General features: G+C 37.5%; 1 protein-coding gene across 3 annotated transcripts in view; it reads right to left on the bottom strand.

The window, feature by feature from the left end:
- LOC113228209 (ankyrin-1-like) overlaps positions 1-25,316 on the bottom strand; it is a 212,463-nt gene that overhangs the window by 105,286 nt on the left and 81,861 nt on the right. For 2 of the 3 annotated variants that reach the window (XR_003310282.1, XM_026461457.1), the window contains exons 2-7: positions 15,780-15,887; positions 6,482-6,584; positions 5,321-5,514; positions 3,213-3,368; positions 1,923-2,124; positions 114-238 (exon numbers count right to left, since the gene is read on the bottom strand). Coding sequence is in view for 2 of the 3 variants with exons in the window: in XM_026461457.1 (XP_026317242.1) it covers positions 114-238; positions 1,923-2,124; positions 3,213-3,368; positions 5,321-5,514; positions 6,482-6,584; positions 15,780-15,887 (888 nt within the window). In the remaining variant the exon portion in view is untranslated. Of the gene's footprint in view, positions 1-113; positions 239-1,922; positions 2,125-3,212; positions 3,369-5,320; positions 5,515-6,481; positions 6,585-15,779; positions 15,888-22,718; positions 22,788-25,316 lie in introns of those variants that run through there. The other variant, XM_026461458.1, reaches the window with a different exon arrangement.

Here is a 25,316-nt window from a genome sequence, read left to right on the forward strand (position 1 = left end):
ATGCGGGAAACTTAACCGCACAAAAAAAATTAAATACAAGCGCAGCATTTTTGCTCGATTTATCCTCCACAATGCATAAAGGACAATGATTAACGGTCTTCTGTCAGACATACCTTCGTTTTACTTGTAATCGGAGCACCGTGCTGCAATAGCCTCGAGACGACGTTGCTGTGTCCCGATCTAGCCGCGCAGTGGAGTGGCGTCAGCCCGTCGCGAGTTACTGCCGCAATATTCGCACCTGCAAACGTTTAATTACGATAATTGACGATGTTGTGTGACTTTAGAATCTAGATGCGTATTTTCAATTCTTAAACACAATCGGTACATATTAAAACTGGAAGCAAGAACAGACTGAAAATGATTAAGAGTCGATGCTACCTCGGCAACAATTCAAATTTTTCTCGTAGTAATACGATTCATTTCGCTTGGGTCGAGTGGCGGGGATACGGGCTTTATTTCAGAATTTATTTTTTTACCAACAAAATTAAAGCCATTTCAAAAATGTATATCGTACAGTATACATGTTCTATTTAGTTGTTGACATAAAAAAAGAAATCATTGGTATATGTAAAGTACCTATTGATTATAGGGGTTTTGTTGTCAAACTTCGAGGTAAGTTTGTGTTTTTTTTTATCGTGAAAATTTTCAGAAGTCATATTTTCACACACATTTTTTTACTATCAGTGTATATCCTCAATTATACTATACACTTTTTCCAAACTGATTGATTCAACACTTTCACTGTTATGCACAATCAACCAAAGCCATTTGAGGTAGTACAGACCCTTAAAAACAAAAAAAAATCTTTCATATGTTAGCTTCGGGGCAGTTTGGAGGCTTCAAGCCCCTCTTAAAATATAATGGTTGCCTCGGGAACTCTTATTGATTTTGACGAGAGCCCCTCAATGACACTCGAGTCGAGGCCAGACGATCCCATCTCAAATCCCGCTCATCCCATAACAACTTTGCTAAACAAACGCAGCCCTTATAGCAATACGTTGAATATAGCATGTTTGCATGCAGAATCGTTGTATCTACCAATAAATGTGAAAGTGAAAGAAATGCCTGATGTCTACAAATACGGCCCAGAAAGTATCACTCACTCGTGATAGGATTCGGTAGCGGGTTCCGAAATTTGGTTTAATCATATTTTGTTTCCAATTTGTTTCGTTTTCAATAAGAGCTTACTAATGTGAAATTATAATAAATAACTTAGAAATGTTTAATTCATATCTTTGTTACATTTCTGATATTTATTATCTATTGCAACGGTAAATTTTAAGTAGTTTAACAGTTAAGAGATGTCCCCCTTAAGTTGTTAGTCGTTTCTAAAAACGACTTTGACGGAGAATATCTTGATACTGGCGCGTTTAATATATATGAATCTATTGAGAATAACATCACACTCAATAAGGAAGTTGTATTTTTTTTGTGTTATAATGTTAAGTATTTTTTTTACTGTAGAAGAGGAGGTCTAAAAATATAAGATTGTTTAATGCAAGTATTTTTTTTGTTTATGATTTGTATCATCATCTGCATCAGTGACGGGACGAACAAGCCGTGTGCAAGGCGCCTGTCCATAACAGTAACGTGTACCTGTTTACTTTTTACAACATTTTAGTTCCGAGTTGTATATGTACGGAAAAATTTAAAAAAAAATCCAGCCATTTGCCAAATCCATAATTGTTGTGCTGTGAATCATATTTATATTGTATTTATTTCCTCGCAAATGTGATGAAAAACATTGTATGTATCACAGACGGTAAAAAAATACAAAACTCTAGTTATTAAAGCCCTGAACCCTGAGCTTCGGGCTTCTAATAGGCACTCGTTAGTACTTTCTTATTTACAGTCCTTAATACCACAATGTACTATTTTACAATCGTTTTATCCTGTATAAGCAAATTCAACTTGTTACTCACCATTTTCGACAAGTAAGTCGACCATAGCCAGTTGCCCCCACTTGCTAGCGACATGCAGTGGCGTGATGTTGTGCTTAGCTGCCCGCCCTGAGTCCGCACCGGCGGCCAAGAGTGCTTTCGCCACTCCCACATTGCCGTAATGTGCGGCGATGTGGAGTGGTGTAAACCCCGACTTCGAGCAAGCATCGGGGTTATGTTCGTTCTGAAAAATAAAAGAAGTAATGATTTTTTTAACTTTATTTATTTAGGATATTAGAAAAGGGTTAGGGAAGAAAATCTTTTGAATACAATAGAGAACAGAAGGGGAAATAATGTCAGTGCAGAGTACTAAAACACCGACTTCAAGTGTTCGCGGTATTACAGCTATCTGCTTCCGAAACCGGCTTCGTCTCCACGTTTGCCACCGTTAGAGGTGGAATATATTGTTCAAATTTAAATGGGACCAATACTGAGGTATTCTTTCTCCAACAAAAAAAAAAATCCTCAAAATTGGTTCACAAATTATCACGTAACATTGATACAAAAAAAGTCAAATTGAGAACCTCCTCCTTTTTTGAAGTCGGTTAAAAAGTTTGGACATTAGTTACGTAATGACGAATTTGTGAGACTAATAATTGAGGTGAAGATAGAAAGGAAAAGAATAGTGAACAAATAAAGAAGAAGATCAAAGCAAACAGCTGTAGAGAGGTCAAGGAGCTGGCTATGAAACGTGAGGAGTGAAGGAGGCCACACCAGCAAGAGCTCGCCTGCGACAAGAGCGACCTGGTTCTTATTCAATAGTCATGCCAGCTTTATTAGAAAAAAATACACTAGGTAAACATGTAATACAGTCCAATCAGATAAAATACTACCTAACGAAACATGTATAGAAGGTTTTCGCAGCGCTACTTGCTGGATCAGACAAAATAGATTAGAATCATCCAACATTAAATGTGCCAAATTATGATAGGATTTAAAAATACTTTTAGCAATGCGATAACGTCACAACTCTAAATTCTGATTCCATTACGATTGATCGGTTTAGTGAAAGCATTGTTATGCCTGGTTGAATGGAAGATCAGGTTGTTTCCATAGCTTTACCTCATTTTTTTGGTGCTTGGATACAAATCCTTTGAGCCATGTCTTCATTTCATTATTGGGATCTTCACTATTTAAATATCTTCTATTGTGTTTTTAACGTATTTATAAAATGGCCAAAAAAACTTTGAGGTTTTTAGGTCTGTTCAGCGGCGGGAGACATTATTTATGTTTTCATTTTCTCTTACGTAACTTAATATACCCATAGCTTACCTCTAATAAGAGCGTAGCAGCCTTAACATCGTTCTTTTTAGCAGCAATGTGCAGTGCGGGCAGTCGTACTTTGCCACGTGTGTCAGATTCCAGTAGTTCGGCGACCACGCGGTCATGCCCTTGTTGCATCGCCACTGCCAAAGGCGTGAAACCGTCCTGTAATTCAGACAAGAAAAAAAAATATTTTGTAAACTCGTAGGGTCTGCTGGTTTGTGCCGTAGCTCAATAGGGAAAGCATCAGTCACGGTATGCTGAAGACGCAGTAAACCATCATGGCAGTAAACCATCTTAAAACTATTTCTACGCCTGTACTTAAATCTACCATTTCATAAATCTATCAACTGTAATTTCATAAACCATGTGAATGCGCTGTTTTCTGAACCAAAATTCTATTGCCTATAGTACTCGCTACTGAACTAAAAAATTTCATTATACGAGTAGTTCTGTATAGAACTATAATGAAATGAGTTTCAAAAAACGAACGTCGTATTTTTGTTAATTGAGGGTCGTATTCCAGAACTCTACTCAATGCTCAAGTCAGAACTTGAGTATGATTTCAAGCACTAGAAATACGACCCTAATGGCAAGGACTTTAGTATGATTTCTAGTGCTTGAAATCATACTACAAGAAACGTATTTACTGAGATTTTTTGTGAAATAACTCCACTAGTTTGTTATGATTATGAATACAGATAGGAGAATTTCGGTAACTGGACCCGTAGTTCAATTGGTAAAAAGCAATGCTACGGTGCAGCATGGACATGGGTTCAAGTCCCACCGAGTCGACGAAAATTTTGTGTGTTTGATCTTTGTATTCATAATCATAAAAGAGTCTCCTTAAATGCGTCACTGTGTTCCTGAACTGAATAATGTCACTATATTCATATGAAAATTATTAAAATTCAAATTATTTTTTTAAATAATGTCTCTAAATGTTACAATTTGGCAAAAAAAACTGTTTAAAAACAATATAAATAAAATATTATTTAAATATTGGGTGTGGTTCATAATTTTAATTTACTCGTAGAAAAAATATTGTATGCAATCATTACATCATTAGGTCTTAAAATCTCGTACCTATTATTATGCAACGATTCCATAAAATAATAACAATAATAACGCACACACTCATAGCCCCGCACGAGTGAAATCCTGTAAAGCAGGTGCCATGGACACAACATATACAACCACAAATTACACCCAAACTCACGAGAGAAATAAATTTAGGCTATACAAATATTTCTCCCGGGACGGGAATCGAACCCGGGACCTCTGCGTGGCATGGTAACCGTCCTGCGCCTGAGGCAGTTGAAAATACTATAATATTACAATATTTTGTACTTAAATTTTAGCAAGGAATAAGGTAAAAATAACTTCATAGATGGCGCTACGACTAAAAAGTCGTTGAAAGACCAAGTACAAAGACACGACGCAAGCACATAGAAAAATTCGTGAGGTCCGTTGGTTCGTTCCGTGGCTTAGTTGGTATAGCGTCTGGCACGGTATGCAAGAAGACGTCGGTTCGAATACGACCGGATCGAAGGAATTTTTTCTGAGTGTTTTTTCTAAGTGTTCTATCTTTGTATTAATAATTATAACAAACTAGTGGAGTAATTTCACAAAAAATAATTGAATATCAATTCAATAAAAATTTAATTAACTTCTTAAGTTTCTAAAGATCACTCGGTTTGTCTACATTTTTGTTTTGTGCAAATAAGTAAATAATGTATCCTTGTGAAAGAATTCGTCTAACCTTACCTATTTCGGCCGCCAAGCAGTAATGTCAGCCTTGTAAGGGTGCTGGTGAAATTACATGCACATGGGAGTTGTCAACTTATGTCTCAGGGTGACAGGCGCAATGGTATTGCCCTCAGATCTTTGCGATTTAAAGTTCTGAATGGCGTTATGGACAGGCGTGTAGCTTACCATCAAGTGTACGACTTGTTCGTCCCGTCACTTGATATTATAAATGAAGAAAAAAAAAAAGAAAAAGTGTTTCTAAATCGGTTTGGCCTTGATATAGAGCCCAGCAGCAAGTTGTTAGTTGTACGACAGTATGTTCTACACATCTAATGTCAATTCTGAGGAGAAAAATACATCATTCTCACCTCTGTGGCAAGTGTTTGGCTTGCCCCAGCGGCCAGTAACATCTTGACGCATCCGGCGTGGTTTTCCTGCGCTGCCATGTAGAGCGGGGTGAACCCGGCCGCGGACTGCGCGTCGGCCTTCGCCCCCGCCGCTAGCAGCGCCTGAGCCACGGATTCTTGGCCCGCTAGACATGCTATGTGGAGTGCTGTGTTGCCTATAACATATACAAAACATAATCATTACAACAAAGCAGATTAAAATAGGGGAAGGTGGTAAGTTCGGGGTATGTGATGGCCATGGAGTAACATGGTGAATAAAATTCTTAGCTCCGAATGTGTAACATTAGCCTCTCTATTACCGTTATAAAAGGAACAATTTGCTTAATTTAAATTTTATGTTTTTTTTAAATATAATCTGCCAGACAATCACACCAATTAAAAAGAGAGAGAATCGGTCAATATTATTGTGAGAACAGGTATGCGCTTCGCGTTGAGTTTTCAGCGAAGACTCACTTTACAACACACATAAAAAAAAATTATTTATTCTCAATTGTACCTTATATTCAATTAAATTTAATGTAATGTAATTGTTAAATAATCAATTCCTTATTATTTATTTGTTAATGTAAAGTAATGTTTAGTGTAAGTTTGACTGTCTCCGTAGCCGAACGGGTACCACGCCGGACTGCCACGCAGAGGTCCCAGGTTCGATTCCCGCGCCGGGAGAAATATTTGTATGGCCTACATTTATTTCTCTCGTGAGTTTGGGTGTAATTTGTGGTTGTCTATGTATGTGTCCATAGCACCCGCGACACAGGGATTCCCTAGTGCGGGGCGGTGTTTGAGTGTGTGCGTTGTTATTATTATTATTATAAATGTTAAATTATTAATGGATTTATACTATAATGGTTTATACCTAAATAAAGAAACATTTTGTTTATTTAATTACCTCTTCTCAAATTATCATCCGTGTTAGACCAACGAAATTCACTCCGGAGTACTTACTACCCAAAACATCCAGAAGAGAATAAATTTAGAAAAGGTTATTTTCAAAATTGGTCCAACCGGGAATCAATACTGCGAACAATTCAGCGGTGCTTACCGCTAAATCACCGAGGTCGTTTTAATAAGGGTAATTAATTTTTCCCAAATTTGTTTATTAGAACGTTTTGGTTTTGTTACCTTTTTTAGTGGCGGCGTCGACTATTGCGCCTCGCTTGAGTAGCTCCTCAACCACGGTGATGTGGCCATCTTTAGCTGCCAAGTGCAGGGCATTCAGGCCATTCTGAAACGTCATATTAGGCATATAAAGTTTATCCTCTCGTATTGTGATCAAAGAGTTTCTATATAACACAGAATTCAATTTGGAAGGCAAAAAACTTAGCGGATTTTTTTTAAATATCTGCATTGAACTTGTTTGAAGGATTCAATTATAAAACTAATGAAGAACCACGCCACTAAATTCAATAACAAATGGACTTAAACTTTAAAAGATACGTGCGCATTGTTGTTTCAAAGCAAGAAATTTAATTACCAGCACTTTAAACTGCGTCGCTTTGTAATAAAGAGCTTAGTTTCTCGATATTTTGCTGCTTGTGGCCAAGTGGCCGGTGGCGTCGAGTATGCATTCTGATCGTGTATTTTTTAGGGCCTGAATTGATGCCGGTATCTTTTAAGCACCTTATACGTAACGGCTCTCGCCTTCTTTTCATAGAACATTCGTATTACATGACCGTTCCTGTCCCATTTGGCCTAAGTAGCCGTGCATATGCAAAACGCAGGACCACGATTGAGGTCGCTGAAGGACCAGGACGCTTGCATGTTTGAACTTACTACCAGATTCAGACCTAAAAAGTGTAAGATACTACCTATAACAACAACTTAAAAGTTTATTTTTGGTAAATTTATTATGTTTCTTAAAAAGACGAGGAACAAAAGTTATTGTTGATGATGTTACTAACATAGTCTTGCGAGGTTGTTGGTCTTTTACAAATAACCGTGCACATATTTTTGATTTTTTGCAATTAGGTCATCGTTATAACTATAGTCCATGCGCCGAGCAGATCAAATTTGTATTTTATAGTCTATTGTTATTTTTTTTTTAAATATTGGCAAAATAATACTTAATAAAATTGATCCTAAAAATTATTCTATTGCAAAAAGTATTTTGCTATCTAGTTTTTCTATTTTCGCAACAGCACTGCGAGTAGGGCAATGTAAAAGGATCCTAATGGCTATAGGCGGTAGAGCGGAACGGGCCAGCCCGAAGGCCGCTCTATAATTAATACTATGTTGATATTATTATTTCATATAAAGTTGACTTTATGCGAATAGGGTCCACGATATTATAAAACTTTTAATCGTGATGTTATTTGGTTGTGATGTGTGGTTGGTAAATGAACCCTTATGTTCGAAATTGAATTTAAAATTTACCATGAGCTTTTCGGTGATGGATACCATTGTGTTGAAGCCGCACGTCGAAGAAAGTTCACAATCCTCGGAAAAAGTGTGAAGTCCCCAATCCGCATTGAATCAACGTGGCGGACTATGGCCTAACCCACGGAAGAAAAAAAAAAGCATTGGAAGTACCAAAAGCCTCGATTGCTATCAGAACCGCTGTCGCCAAAACGCACACAAACAAATGATACACACTACGAGGTCTAGATAATGATTGGTCATAGTTTCTAATTTAAAAATATGTAACAAATTCTGGATTGTTAATATAATTTAAACTTTACCTAGTCGCTATATAGTTGAAAGTTCAAAACCTTTATTGCAAGTTACGACGTTTTGATTTTACATTGAAATTTTATTCTACGTGCTGCCATCTTGTGACCAGTAGCTGGACTACGACCAACGATTTACATCTGAATCAATTCGATAAACAGAAAATGGAACACTTGTTAAAATAAAACTTACCGATAATATGAATTACTACTACATGTAATATTTTTGGAGTGGCTATCATTTTTGCACTCCAAAACAGCACAATAAGGCATTTTTCTGCGAATTTTAGAGAATTCGCGCGAAAGAATGACACAACCATACCATACAAAGCGAAAATGGCGGACTGAGGTCAAGTACGTCTTTGGAGAGCTAATGTTGGCACGCGTCAGACACTAGTTAACCACTTCTACTGTATTTATTGTAGTGTGGGCCAAACCCTCGCCTGGGAGGAGACCCGTGCCCCCCCAGCAGTGGGACTTATAAATGGGTTAATGATGATGATGGTTCGATGATTTGGATAGAATTTAGGGGCTAAATACAGTCATGTCTCACGCTAGGCGCAAATGGGTAAAGAACTCTTGTCGACGTGAGAATTGATCACCTGCATGCGCACCGGCAGCACAGCAGGTACATAAGGCCGTTTATATTGGTTCGGTCACACTCACGTAGCGTCCGCAAATTTCTATCACGCACAATAGGACTGTAATTATGTTGCAAATCACATTTACGATATTGTGATAACAAAATATTACAGACTTTATTGGACTGAGAATGGATGAAATAAATTCTTATTATTATTGTTTTATTTAGGATTTTCCTATTTTTAACAGACTTTGAAAAAAGGAGGAGGTTTTCAATTCGACTGTATTATGTTTTTTTTAATCTATGTTACGCGATACTCGGCATTTGTGAATCGATTTTAATGATATTATTTTTATTTTATTTATTTTTTTGTTGGAAAGAGAGTACCTCAGTAGTGGTCTCATTTAAATTTGAAGAAAATATTCCACTCTAAGGGTGGCAAACTAGGGGATGAATGACTTATGTGGTAGGTTTTTTAGCATTTAGCCACGTAAAGGTTTTAAGATCTATACACGTAAAGGTTGGTTACATGATCCTCTTTAGCACGGAGGTTTGGAGGTATCTACAATTTTCATGAAATACGTTATATCAATAATATAATCTAAGTAGATTCAGATTTTAATGTTCCATGTTGTGATGTGACGGGGACAAGGGACAGGGTTATATTGATATGGACACGGCGAATGATCTAGTAAAGTTCGGACTTAAAATCATTCGACCCGTGTACCCGACCGACTGTCAGGAGCATTCGGTATCGGCAACTTGGATTCGAATTAAGCGAATGATTTGTCCCTTCGAGTCATCATCAACGGTCTATCGGTCCACAGCTGGACATAGACCTCTCGCAATGCGCGTCATTTCGCCCGGTCCTCAGCTCGTTGCATCCATCACCTGCCAGCAGACCTTCGCAAATCGTCACTCCATCTGGCCATACACTCGGGGCGTCCTACACTACGTATGGCGAGCCGTGATCTCCACTCAAGAACTCGCTTCCCCCACCGGTTATCGGTTCTTCGACAGATATGTCCCTTCGAATGATTAGTATTAATAGCATTCAAAGTCGCGCATGACAGGACCGATCGTCGAGGAAATCGTTGGGGGAGGCCTATGCCCAGCAGTGGGCGTCATATGGCTGAATGATGAACGTCGCGCATCGTTAACTCGTTGTAAAAAAATGAAATTGCTGAGTATTAGTTCAATACTTACAACAGCAACGCTTACAACTTACATTTATAAGAGTGTTATGAAAAAGCCTTTCTTAAAGTACATTTCGTTTAAAAGTCCATCTCTATCCTAATATCTTTTCAATCTTTACTTTTATAGAGTAACACTTGACAATCTTCTACTTGAGCCGCTTGTGGGTTAGGCATACAAAATGCATATAAAACACCTTGCGCGTTTGATATAACAACGCGTTTAGAATGCTGATGGGACTGTCTAGCAGGTGTAGTGTAGGTTTCCAGGCCGTCATGCGGAAAAAGATTGTCTCGCTATTGAGTCGTGCGAGGCGAAATCCCAACAGCATTCTAAATACTATTGCAAGGAGATTCGATTGTCCTATTTAAACTTTTAGATTATTAGATCATAGCACAATTTGTTAGATAGGTTGTAGTGTTTAGGTTTAGCTAATTCAGTTAAATAGTTTTGTTGTAGTTTTAAACTGATGGCCTCATAGCCAAAGCTCTAAAATAAAAAATAAAACAAATAAAAAACAGTCTGTCAACAGTTAAAATAAATCCTGACTTAAATAACATATACGAGACTCCCTCAGAGTCACCGAACAAAACTTTCTATATACACTCTCTCCATGATGTTTATGAAACTAGCACGTAACGGACACTGGCAGAATTGAGACAATAAATTAGTCTCACAAGCCATTCATTATGGAAAAAAATAAGAATAGAATTAATTATTATTAAAAAAGTAACTATTAAAAACAAGATAAACTATTTAGAAATACTTTAAAATTATATACATATAAATTAAAAATCAAGTTAGCAATGACAACAAGAACAATGACGAAATCATTGTTAAAAGAATTCTTTAGCGTCTACAAACATACGACTATGATATTATGACTAACTATACGTTTGAATAAAATAAATTAATTACATTTTTAACCGACTTGAAAAAAGGAGGTGGTTCTCAAATAGACTGTAATATTTTTGTATATATGTTACGCGATAACTCCGTTTGTGAACCGATTTTGTTAATTCTTTTTTCTCAGTAGTGGTCCCGTTTATATTTGAAGAAAATATCCACCTCAAAGGGTCGCAAACGAAGGGATGAATCCGGTTTCGCGTACTTTCCGGTAACCGATTTCAATAAAACTTGGCAAATAGATGTAACTCCACGAACTTTTAAGGTCGGTTTTTTAGTACTCTGTACAGAGATTAATCAAATTTGCTTGTTTAAGTTTGGAAATAAAATCATATTTAAATGAAATTCAAAGAATTACTTAGTATGTAACCGGACTGATTCTACAACTGTCAGTTTTTTGTTTCGTAACGTTGAGCGACATCTAACCGCCAAAAAGTGATTTTCTATATCTACGTATAGACTGGTCCATAATAAGTTAGTTCACGTAATATCAAATGTACTGAATTGGACCGATTTTCAATAAGAGATTAACTACATACTTTATTACAAAAAATAAAGTAGACAAAGAACTATGGCAAAATCATAGTCAAAAGAATTCATTAGCGTCTTCAAATGTCTTAATTACAAGTTTGAATAAAATAAATTCATTAGGTTTTTCAAATTATAATAGCGGCCAATCCAAATCTGGAAATAAAATCGTATTTAATAGAAACTCTAATGACTATTAATATGTAAACTTATCTGATATCTACAATTGTCAGTTTCTTAATTTCTTAATTATATATTTAATTACTGACTTTTCAGAATAGTAAACCTGAAATAAAATTTGTTCAGGAATTTCAACTCCATGTTTTCACATATTTTTCATAAACAGACGCATTCAAATTATGTCAACAAAAATTAATATGGGAATTTGCCATTGTTCTTTATGTAAAACTACATGACGTGGACGGGAGCGACTTGATTGTGCGTTTAAATTTTCGTCAACAATAACTGTTAGGTAGACAGAGACTACGGATCTAAATTGGCTACGTTCCGGATAATACCTTTTTCGCTTCCTGCACTGTGTATTCTTGGTACAGTCGATGCCCTAAGAAATCTAAACCCCTAACAGTCTATTTGGTTCTAAGTAGATCAGAGTGAAGACAGATGTTAAACAAACTTAACTTTTAACGTGCAAGCGATATAATTCATTTTGGTAAGACTTTCTTATTCTCATCATCAGCATCAATAGTGAATGTTTTAAGAGTTACATCACATAAATAGAAATTTCAATCAAAGAGCAGGAATTCCTTTACATTTTTCTGTTGAATGCATAATAAGGTTGTCAGAACCAAAAGTCGGTTAATGGGTCAGCCATCTTCTTAGAGGATGGAAAAAAAGCCATCTTAGTAAAAATTTTAATCAAATAATTATTTATTCCTTATGAAAAATTTTTACACTTGAAACTCGTTCACTACGCTGAGAAGAACAAGCAAGAAACTAGGGATTGCTCTTTTCAAATAAACCTAAATGCTATGGAATACGCTTTGAATCACAATTGTGTGTAATCTAGACTCGTGTTGTCTTTCCATACATCTTTATCTAAGACATACTCTTCAATTTTGTAATATGACTTTTCAATTTAAATACCTTTAATGTTAGGAAATGATATTACGCTCCGGAATCTTATTGTAAAAACGTATATGTACAGTTCCCCATAAAATAATCATTTACCTTAGGGCATCGACTATACTTTTGACCTGACCTTATTTGCGACCGTTATTAGTTAGATAAAAAGTGCATTCGCAGTAATTGTAGTCCTAGAAAATTGACCGAAGTCCCCGATGGGAATAGGCCGTGTAACCCATTTACCGCCCCGTGGGAGTTGGCATCCTCGATAATTCAATTGAACTGCGCTGTTCTACTTAATACGATCATTCGTAATATGGAACTTATTTGCACTAGTAAAGGAAATACATTGGTTGCTGTAGAGATTTATATCAGAGTCGCTATTGTAATGTCTAGTTGTGATACAGATTGTTCATAATTTTATGTAGTTTAGATAATTCTATGTATTTAGTGGCAGTAGATCTCCTTGTGAAAGAGTTCGTCCAGGGTAGTACTGCCACCTTACCTATTTCTGCCGCCAAGCAGTAATGTCAGCATTACTGTGTTCCGGTTTTGAAGGGTAAGCGTACTGGTGAAATTACAGGCATATGTGACTTGTCAACTTATGTCTCAGGGTGACGGGCGCTGTGATAGTGCCCCTCAGATCTTTGCAATTTAAAGCTCTGAATGATACTGTAACTGTTACAGACAGGCGTGTTGCTTACCGTCACTTGATATTATAAAAAAAAACAGGTACTGTTGGTATCCTCAAGATGTACTTAATAAATTTGGATCTACCGACTGTAGCTGCCGAAAGCTCAGAGAATTATTTAGTGTCTTCCTGTGGGGTTAGGATGTAGAGCGAGTAGAGGGTGTCGGCGTTTACGTAAAACGGAACGAGCATTGGCGGGATGAAAAAGGGATTTTAGCCAATAGCGAAGGGTCACCGAAATATCTTCTTAGATTAAACATATACTTTATTGAAGCGCCCATTCTCGTCTCACTTCCATGGGTCTATAGGATAATCAAAGTAAATGGTGTGAGGTACTTTATGTTACAGAAAGTTTGATCGCCAAACATATTTTTTTCTTTATCTTCAACACTCCTCATTTCCTCATCTTGTACACACAGACTAATGTTACAAAATAAAATTTTATATTCAGACATAAGGCAATACAAAGGTGAAGACAGGTATGAATGTATGTACGTCATCATCATCATCGTCGTCAACTATTTTTAGGTCCCTCTGTTAGGCATGGATCTCTTCTAAGGTTGTTAAGATATTTAATGAGTGTTTTCAGTCAATGCGTGAAGTCGTAATCAACTTCATGCAGTCGAGACCACTACTGCATGAAGTTGATGACGACTTCGCGCATTACCTGCATGCAGACGATCTCGGCTGCATGAAGTCGCTTCCGATTGCATGTAGTTAATGCCTGAAGGCTTTAATGAACTTCATGCAGTCGAGATCTCGGATAACGACTTCACGCATTAACTGCATGCAGTCGGATCCGACATCATGCAGTGTTTGGTCGACCGATGAGACCGATCGATATGCAACGATTAAAACAATTGTGTCCTTTTAACTAACGTTTTAACTAAAATAAACATTGATAAACTACACGGCATGCGTTCCTCCAGCGGTAACCGTGTCTCTGTCAATAGTAAAAGGAAAGTTTCTACGTGGTTAATCAATGGCAACTGAACTGACTAACTACATCGTACCATAAAACATATACGCTAAAAAAATTGCACCATAGTGTATGTCATCAGATAATGTAACGTATCCTCACATTGAGTGCATCCTGCAATGCAGGTGTAATCGCAGCCATGAATGAAATTATCACGATGATGTTTTTGTTTCTATTTCCATCAGAGGAATAGGATCTCGCTTGTTTATTCCATTTGAGCTATTTTTGCGATTCGGTGCTAAGCAAAAGGTTAACTCACATCATCCGCTCGTCAAAATAGCGAGTCTAGCAGCGAGTGAGCAGAGAGTCTTTTGTTCTGGACAACCGAAGTACAACACATGAGACGAACTAATTGATTATGGCATGTATTTAAATTATCATTTTAAATTTGCAAAAGTAGCAGGCAAAAAATCTAAACGGTCATCTTTTTTATTCTTTGATGCTCTTTCTCTAAGTCTTAAAATAAACTAAATCGATGGATATTTTAATCTGTTCCGAGCTACGCAAAAAATCTTTGAGTTGTATAAATTAACTCCGATAGTTTTATGTTGGGCCTCAAAACTAAGGCAAATAAGCATTAATAAAAAAAATTTAGATACTTATTTTTAAAACTAAGTAAATGTTGATTATATTTGTATGCTAATATTATATTAAATATAATATAATTTGACCTGAAAACAAGTTCGGACACGCAAGCAAATTGGCTTCTGCTTTTTCATATACTAACCTAACCTACTCAATGGACCAATATTTAATAGGAAATCAACATCAAAAGATATTCTGGTTATAAATGTTATCAATCGTATGCTTATATGCGTATGCAATTTAGTATGCTTAAACATAATAATAGTGTTACCTTGAACACAGTTCATGTATAATTTATCAATAGATTAAGTAATATAGATGGAACAATTAATATACATATACATATATGAAACAAAAAAAATATCGTTTATTTAAAAAAGAGCACATTTACATTAGGTGAATTATTTCTTTGAGGATCAAATAATATTATCCCACTGAAAATAGCGACCAAACCGTATGGTTTGGTCGCGGTTTTCAAAACAGAAGTACTTAATCAGGATTATTAAATGGTAAATAGTTGACAAACTTCAATAGGAGATAAGCATCGGAAGTAAAAAGTTATAAGGGCAGTTAAAAAACGCCCAAAACCCCGCTACAAGTTTGCTCCGTATCACAACATTAAAAGAAACCTTGAAAATAAACTTTAGATATAGCTTGGTACAGTACAGTTTAAAAGACAAACAATTTAAGAAAAAACTAAACACGATGCATGTCGCCGCGCTAATGTATTTAGTATTTATACAGTTCTTACACATAGGAAATGACAATATTTTTGTAAAGTCATCAAAAGTGCACTGAGACATAAGTTGACAAGTCCCATGTGCCTATATTTTCACCAGCACCTTTACCCTTCTAAACTAAAACGCAGTAATGCTAACATTATTGTTTGGTGGCAGTAATAGGTAAGGTAGCAGTACTTCTCTGAAAGAACTGTTTCGCAATTAGCTCTACTGCTGCTAGTATTATAAAGTAGGTATACTGTACAGAACAAAGTCTGTAGCCCACTTTAGAATGATTAGATTTGAACCGAGCCCAGCAGTGTATGCGAGTAAAACTCGTTAAACTCAACGTCAGGTGGCAACAGATTGAAGAATTCAATATCGAAAAGATAAATATCGCAACGGGATATGTCCTTGTTTTATTCAACTCGTCAAAATCGCAATTGGAAGAGTATATGAGTCAATTGATTTTATTGTGATACCAACCGAGTTGCATGTGTTGATGTCCTTGACTGCGCCAGAGTCGAGCAGCTCGACGACAGTGTCAAGCTGTCCAGCGCGCGCCGCTCGCAAGAACGCTGTGTTCGGCTCTATCTGCAAACAAAAAACAATTTATCATTACTCCCGCTATGTTAGGCCATACTGACGTACTTTCAGAGCATGAGAAGTGAAAATGTCTTTGTCATAACTAACAAATCGACATTATTAGCGAAATTGAGTTATTAACGTATTTGGGATCAGCCAAACGAGATCTACAACCCCTTATAAGCTTTTTTTATACCTTAGTCAATTACTGTTTAATTGTTTGACAATTTACACATGTCTTAGAGAAACAATTCATAAGATTTATTTATAACATCAAGTGACGGGACGTACAAGTAGTGCGCCTGTTAGTAAGCTACACGCCTGTCTATAACAGTTACAGTGCCACTCAGAGCTTTAAATCGCGAAGATTCGAGGGGCATTGCCGACGACTGAGACATAAATTGACAAGTCCCATGTGCCTGTAATTTTCATCAATTTCATCAGCATCCTTACCCTTCAAAACCGAATCACAGTAATGTTGATATTACTGCTTGGCTGCAGAAATAGATAAGGTGGCAGTACTACACTGGACGAACTTTTTCACAAGCAGCTCTACTGCTAGTAAGATTCTATATACAATAGCTTAAGAATTCTATATTCGTTACTCCAGAATAAACTTTGCTATTCAAAGACTTCAATTTAATATTACAAAGTATGTACCAATAAAGATGTCGTTGTTGATAGCAAAGTAATAGTACTTTCACCTGTCATCATCACAAAATATATTTCAAATTGTCATTTCTTTCCTAAACTCGTAAGCAGTCAGTACAAAGTCAATTGGGAAGGTCAAGGTGGCTGCGTAACCAAAGCTCAGTTCAATGACTATCGTGCGAGATGATTTCACGCCTACTTCGACAATCCGTGGTAATCACGGCTTGGAACCATTTCTAAATAACATCTATTATTTTGATTCCGTGATTTTAAAAAACGGTGAACGTGATGTTATAAAAGCTATATTTTTCTTATAATGAAAATGTGAGAGACAGGAATGCATTCTGCATCTACTACGGGTAGTGCATTGCAGAGGCAGAATGCATTTCTGACGTACCTATTCCACGTAACACGATTGTTGTTCCTGGGTCATAAATATCATTATCTAATTGGTTCAACAGAAAAACACTAAAAGTTCATATGCCTGCAAAAACTTATGGTGAGGACAACAAAGTTGAAATTTGCGTACCACAAAACGTACAAATTTTCGGGTTTCTCTTTATTTTTAAGACAAAAACGTAATATTATATTTGAATCAACGGTACATTTCAACCAAAATTCTACGAATTGATAACAAAGAACCTAGAAATGTGTAGATTTTTTGTAAGAGTAAATGCCACTATGTAGCTATGGTAATAGGCAGCTATCTAAATGCCACACACCAGCGAGAAAAGCAAAATTTCATTTCTCAATAAAATAAAAAACCAATACTGTCAAACCAGAAACAGAAGTATTTCGAAAATTTGTTACTTATTGTTATTGTTGATTCACATACGAATAAACAATATTACTGAGATCGAGTTTGCAAGTATTTACGATATCATTTTAAATCAGCGTTTTAACTTTTTTCTAGTCATGGATCCCTCTCAAAATTTCAAAGAGCCCACGGACCGTTTCCGAAAAGATGAAGAAGAACTTATTGCGGTGTACGGATAAACCTACGCAGGTTTTTTTGTGCCGCCAGGTCTTGATTAATGAGTATTCGTTTTATAGAATTTGTAATATGCGGGTTGATTGACGCGCGTGTCGATCGCTCTTATAATGGACATAAGTCAAAGAGTGCGTATACCAATTTTTATATGAAATTCAATATATTAAGCATTCTCGTCATGAACCCCCGGTGTTCATGACCGGACCCCTTAGAGGTCCATGGACCACAGGTTAAGAAACCCTGCTTTAAATAGAGTTTAGACAGTTATTCATAAAAGGCAAAAAAACACAAGATTTGTGCCTAGACATTATTGTACACACGTATCTACATGTGGTATCTAGGAAATTGAAATATAATTGGATTTACCCGAAAAAAAAAAGGTACTTTCCAGTTAATACGAAGGGTTATACTATTTCAAAGTTCCATTTCAACGTTGAATCGTGCCATTTTCACGCGAACCTGATTCCCGAAAATTTTTATTAGAGTCGATGCCAGACGGAAATCCAATAACCGATATAAGTATTATGCTTTTTATTTTCAATAGGATACGTTGCTATATTCCATCGGATATAATATCATCACATGAATCTCTTAGACGTGATGTGCTTTCATTTCTAAATTAAATTTCATGAACAAGGGTTGTACAATTTTTACTTTGAAAAAATACACAACAATTGTTGGGGAAAATTTAACCTCTACATCCAATTACTGAACTAAATAACTAACGTACTTGCGTCTCATTTTTGGTCGATATGTTTTGAACCAGCCACCAGTACTTCACGACGAAAATGTTAAGTTTTCGATCAATAGATGGCGCTGGCATCTCCTTTTTATTGGCCATACAATTTTTAAACAATATTTCAGAACCCGAAATACATTTCGCAAAGGCAGTGATTTACTTCAAAACATACCTAAAAAAAATAAATAAGACAAGTACAATCAATAAACTTCTAGATGTGTATGTTCAAGGAAAAAATATTTGGCGCGTTAGCCACCAGGGGCGATATGAGCTGAGGACTCAATCTATACCCGTTATGTTTAATGTATGCTGCGACTGTGACGGTTTGTCCATCGGTCAAGCACTTAGAGGATGCAAAAAAAGTAAAGGAAGCCAAGCGTGACTTCTATGACAAATCCCTCTGTTTAGGAGCCTTTATTTTTTTCCATTCTTTAAGTTTAGGAGCGAAAACAACCTACACACATCAAAAAAAGTTTGCGATCAATAGCATAAGCTCCTATAATTCTTTAAATTTAACTTTATCAAGAAAAAATCTATGTTGTATGCTTTCTTTAAATAGGAATACCCTGTTTGAAATTAAAATATAAAACTATTTTATATTATTTATTTTAAAAAATTGAGCCATTAATCATAATGTAATAGTGATAGAAATTTCATAGAAAGAAAAAGACTGTTTAATTAAACTTAAACAACAATTTATTATTAAAAGGTGTGAATTCAATATAAAATAACTCCTCCCCTGGCTCGAATACATGCGAAGATCCTCCTGGGCATGCTGAGGATCAAGTTATCCAGCATTTCCTGGGGTAACCTATCCCATTCTTCAATAGCGGCTTCCCTGAGCTCTGGAACTGTCTGGGGACGTGGCTCACGGTTCCATACTGCTCGTTTAAGAGCATCCCACGCGTGCTCTATTGGGTTTAAGTCGGGCGAGCCGGCAGGCCAGTCTAATCGTGTGATATCGTATTCTTGAAGAGCGGCATTGACTCGTTGAGCTCGATGTGCGGGCGCATTATCATCGACCAGTACAAATTGGTGCCCATGGTTTACTCGGAATGGTCTGACGATATCATCAATAGCAACTGCTTTGTACATGTCTGCTGTCATGAAGCCCCGATACGGGATCAAAGGCGTTCTAGCTCCAATCATAATGCCACCCCAAAAGGACACCGATTTTCCGCCTTGCTGAACTGTTCCAGTGGCAGTTCTTTGTCTTTCACGGTCGCCTGGTCTTCTCCAGACACGGACACGTCGGTTATCTGGATGAGTGCTGATTCGGGGTTCGTCAACGAAGAGACAGTTTTGCCAAATGTTTTTGTCCTCACCTTCTTCATTTTGCCGAAGTCTAGCCCACTGCAATCTTCGTTGTTGACGTTGCCGGGAATTGAGCGGAGCTCGCCAAGACCTCCGTGCTCGTAATCCAGCCTGGTGCAAGCAATTGCGAACGGTCTGCGTGCTAACTTCAAGCCCAGAGGCGGCCCTGACTTCTGCTTTTATTTTAGTGGCGTTGATTGTTGGATCACGGGCTGCCAGCAATCTAATATAGCGCTTTTGGGCAGCTGTCAAAACAGTTGGGCGACCGCTGCGGGGTCGGTCAGCTAAATTCCCCATTCCGTGATACCTCTGCAACGTAGCCACGACCCAGGATTGGGATATAGCAAGTCTGCGTGCTATTACTCTCGTGGTGTATCCTTCTTCCCTCAAAGTTACTATTCTAGCTCGTAAAACCTCTGATAATCCTCTTGGCATTTTTTCAATCACAACTTTCCGCGAAAAATATCTTGAATCGCTTATAATTGACTAAATCAGATTTCTGAATGAGCGTAAGCTAGGACTGAAAGCCTTTTTATATGAAAAAACAATTGAACGGGGTCATTGTTTTATGTTCTAATTTATTTTTAAATAAAGAATCTAAAAAGAAGAAAAAATCATAATATAATCTACAGTAACAAAAAAGATTTCAGTTTTTCGAAGTGATCGCAAACTTTTTTTGATGTGTGTACAAACAACATAGATAAAAACATACACTTAAGAAAGATGCTAAAAACTAAACAACAGTTCTGTAGCTGTGGTTTATTTTCTAGCTTGGCGATAAAAAAGTTTTGCTTCGCCAGGACAGCGATTAAATCGATATTGAATTATGTTTGGACACTTTCTGAGCGATTTATTATATATTTTCGATTTATGTAATTCCGAGAGTGGACTAAACCTATTCCTCTTTAATTTCGTTTTAAGTTCTGATAATATTGAGATGACAAGGTCTTTCAAGACAATACTAAACTTAAATAACCTATAAATAAAATGAATTATAGCACAATAGTACTAATTGGTGGCAAAAACTAACATAATTAATAGACAATCATAGGTTTAGTAGCTGTAGAGCTCCTTGTGAAACAGCACTGCCACCTATTTACCCATACCTATTTCTGCCGTCAAATGAGATTACATTCCGATTTTGAAGGGGCGCTAGTGAATTTTTATTTGTTATTGGGTATTCGATGTACTTGAAGAAATATTTGCTATACAGGCAAACATGTCGACACTTACAAATATGACACTCTACACAAGGTGCAAAATAAGGAATTAAAATCATTGACCTATTTGTTGGTAGGTCAATGGTTAAAATAATGAATATGACATAGTGCGGACGGTTCACTTGCGTATTTGCCTCTTTGGCTCTTTTGATGTGAGTCGGGATACCGACCAGCGCGCGTTAACGCGGTTTTGGTGTTTGCTGTATTTGTCGAATAGGCAAACAAGGTAAATACTTTGTCACACATGCCATTTACGCATGGTGAAGTGCTACCATCAAAATGACGGGCGCAGTGGCAGCGCTTCCCTGATCTTTGCGATTTAAAACTCTGAGTGGCACTGTAACTGTCATGGGACAGGCGTGTCGCTTACTACCACCGCGCGACTTGCTGGTCCCGTCGTTTGATATCACAAAAAAGGTGTAACTTGGTTTAAAAAACATAACGGGTTATTTTTACTAAACTTGCCAGAATAATTGGGTATGCTTGTGTGAAGTCCACAACCTGCTTTGGGACGGGGTGGCGGACTATAGCCTAAACTTTCGCCTGAGAGGAGTCGTGCCCAGCATTGGGACATGTAAATGGGCTGATGACGATTTACTTAAAGCTCTGAGTGGCACTGCAATTGTTATGGATAGGCGTGTCGCTTACCACCAGGCGCACGACTTGTTCGTCCCGTCACTTAGTACTTATAACAAATACAAAGAATAAAAAAAATCACAGCGACGAACGCCGAAACTCAGACCAAAGATGTATAACAAAAACACATAAGAGAATTTCGACGACTCCCGTGGCTCCGTTGGTTGGAGCAATGCTACGGTGCAGCATGGATGTGGGTTCAAAATTCAAGTTCCACCCGGTCGACAAAAACTATTCTATGTGTTCGATTTTTGTATACAACCATAACAAAACTATTGGAGTTTCACAAAAATCTCAAACAAAATATGAAATAGTTACTTCCACACATATGTATAGGTTAGCTCCATTGTAGACAATGAGTTTGGAAAGACTTCCGAAGTAACCCCAGTGACATAGCTAATCGTTGATGTTTTGTAGAAAGGGCGTAAGCGATATGTCGTACATTTTTAGCAGAGTATATTTTAGGTTTTAATAACTGTTTTAAAATATTGACGTCCCATTTTAAAATTAAATTTTGGTTTCAATTAACATTGCGTTTTAAAATTGAATTTCAAGACAGGAACTAAATATTTTAAAATAGTCGTTAATACCTAAAATATGCTCCCCTGAAAAAAATAATAATAACGCACACACTTAACACAGCACTAGGGAAACCCTGTGTCGCGGGGGCCATGGATACACACATTGACAACGACAAATTTCGCCCAAAGTCACGGCCTGGGGATCGAACCTGGTACCTCTGCGTGGCAGCCCGGCATGGTAACCGTTCGGCCACAGAGGCAGTTCATCTGAATCTACGACATGTCGCTTACGACCGTTCTACAAAACACCGAAGATATCTTCCAGAAGCTGAAGAGCTTCTCCAACATGTATACGTTACCTTCACGTTAATTATACAATTTTGCTAAATATGATGGTCAAATATATTTAGGTATATGTGATAAATCCTGTACACTACACACTTCACAAGCAGCGCACCCCAATTAGGTGTTTTCATCCATTTTTGTGAACAACAATTAAAATAAGATTACATTCACACTAATAATGGCTCACTAACGGACTTTAACTAGAACAAGATATAATTGAAGTGGCGGAACGAACTATAAAGTGATAGTTTATATACAACTTTTCGAACTTCCAATTCGGTGCATAACATTTTACAGAAAAAATAGTGGATTCTCATTTCAACGGCAAAACAAATTGTTTCGCGGAAACCCCATGAACATTGTAATTAACATATTATTTGATAATATTTATATCTAAATACAAAGGTAACAAAAATAACGGACCACGAGAGTGATAGAGTAAACCCGCCGTTCGAGGGGCAAGACGCGAGCGCCGCACCACACTGCCATTGCGGCACTGCCATGCGCAAGCGACCATGGCTACGGTGACAGCCAGTGCTACCTGGAGCTGAACAAATTACGCTGAAACTGTTTCCCATAGTTTTTTTCGGTAGATCCTAACGTGGTACTCCGTAAGGCTTTAATTCCTTGGGGAGAAAAAAAACATCGAATCTAAATCGCGTGTATTATTTTATATATGATTAGTAGCAGCAGAGCCATGTATTACCACCTTACCTATTGTAATGTGAACATCACTGCGTTCCGGTTTTGAAGAGTAAGGGTGCTGGTGAAATTATTGGCATATGAGAGTCGGCAACTTATGTCTTAGGGTGATGGCCGCAGTGGCAGTATCCCTGGGAACTTTGCGATTTAGCGCTCTGAGTGGCACTGCAAGTGCTATGGACAGGCCCACGACTAGTTCGTCCCGTCACTTAGTAGCAGTAGAGCTCCTTGGAAAGAGTTCGTCCAGGAAATATTGCCACCTTACCTATTTCTACCGCCAAGCAGTAATGTGAGCATTACTGCGTTCCGGTTTAGAAGGGTAAGGGTGCTGGTGAAATTACAGGCACATGGGATTTGTCAACTCATGTCTCAGGGTGATAGGCGCAGTGGCACTGTCCCTCAGATCTTTTTAAGATTTTAAGTTCTGAGTGGCACTATAACTGTTATGGATAGGCGTGTAGCTTACCATCAGGCGCACGACTTGCTCGTCCCTTCACTTGATGTTTAAAAAAAACATAATTATAATCAATACATAAATTTTTGAGGACTTTTTTTTTATAAAAAAAAATTGTAAGCATTTTAATGGTACAGATTACGGAAAATATATATGACAACATTAATTACAAATAATGAAAAGTACCGCACCACGGAAACCCTGTATCGCGGGTACCATGGACATACGCATAGACAACCACAAATTACACCCAAAATCCATATAAATATTTCCCGAACACAGGCCTTCAGCAGGGCAGAACAGCACGGTAACCGGTAATATCAGATGTCGAAACGACTTTGGAAAAAATGGCTGAAGTGGAAACAACCGCACCGAACAGGGGAGAGTGTAAACAAGATATTTAAAATTAAGAACTCGTTCATCAAAGGATTTAAGTTTTTATTTTTACCCATTTTACCCAACCCTATAACGCTGAAAGTGACTAGCGATTACAATCTTGTTCTAATGTTCCGCAACGGGATTTTTGTGTAAGCCCCGTTCAAATATTTGAATTACTTTTGAAATCGTAATCATAATCAAGAAATCTATGTTTGTTTGTAGATAAAGCAAGAAGAGAAAGCTCACCGAAACGTTACATCAGTGATAAAGAACTACTTTAACACAAGTTATCTACAGATGCTGTATACCATAAAAAAAATATTTTCATTATTTATAATTAATGTTGTCATATCTGTTTTCTGTAATCTGTACCGTTACAATGTTTTCAATTATTTTTTATAAAAAAAGTCCTCAAAAATTTGTGTATAATTATAATTACGTTTTTTTATATAATATCAAGTGACGGGACGAACAAGTCGTGGGCCTCATGGTAAGCTACACGCCTGTCCATAACAGTTACAGTGCCACTCAGAGCTTTAAATTGCAAAGATCTGAGGGGCACTACCACTGCGCCCGTCACCCTGAGACATAAGTTGAAAAGTCCCAGGTTGCTGTAATTTCACCAGCACCCTTACCATTCAAAACCGTAACACAAAATGTTGACATTACTGCTTGGCGGCAGGAATAGGTAAGGTGGCAGTACTTCCCTGAACGAACTCGTTCACAAGGAACTCTACTGCTACTAAAACAGCTTTGCCAGGTTTTATTGAAATCGGTTAACGGAAAGTGCCTGAAATCTAATGAAGTGCATTCATTCCCTAATTTGCCACCCTTAGAGGTGGAACATTTTCTTCAATTTTGAATTGGACTACAGAGGTACTCTCCTTTCAACAAAAAAAAAATATCGAGATCGGTTCACAACTGTCGGAGTAATCACGTAACAAACATACAACATACATAAGCTCACGCCCTAGTCTACAGGAGGGGTAGGCAGAGACCACGGAACGCCACTTTACTATATTCTGACACAACTCTCGATCCTCACATACCTCAACTACGCTTTTCATACAACTTCTTTTATTCTTGTCACTTCGGATCCCAGCCTTTTTGAGGATATCACTGATGTGGTCAATGTAAGTCCTTCTGAGACGTCCTCTTAAAACCCTTCCATCCACATTCGCATCATAAATCTGTTTGGTAATTCTTCTTACATCCAATCGCTCTTCATGCCCAGACCACCTCAGTATTCCTTTCTCTATTCTAGTCACTACATCCTCCTTCAAGTCACATCTTTCACGTATTATTGTATTCACTCTATCACTCAACTTTATTCTACAAAGAAATACAGTCACAAAATACACACACACGCACGCGCGCACGCACGCACGCACGCACGCACGCACGCACGCACGCACGCACGCACGCACGCACGCACGCACGCACACACACACACACACACACACACACACACACACACACACACACAC

The sequence above is a fragment of the Hyposmocoma kahamanoa genome, unplaced genomic scaffold (assembly GCF_003589595.1).
Source record: "Hyposmocoma kahamanoa isolate Upper Pololo Valley unplaced genomic scaffold, ASM358959v1 224, whole genome shotgun sequence".
In the NCBI taxonomy this organism is placed as follows: Eukaryota; Metazoa; Arthropoda; class Insecta; order Lepidoptera; family Cosmopterigidae; genus Hyposmocoma; species Hyposmocoma kahamanoa.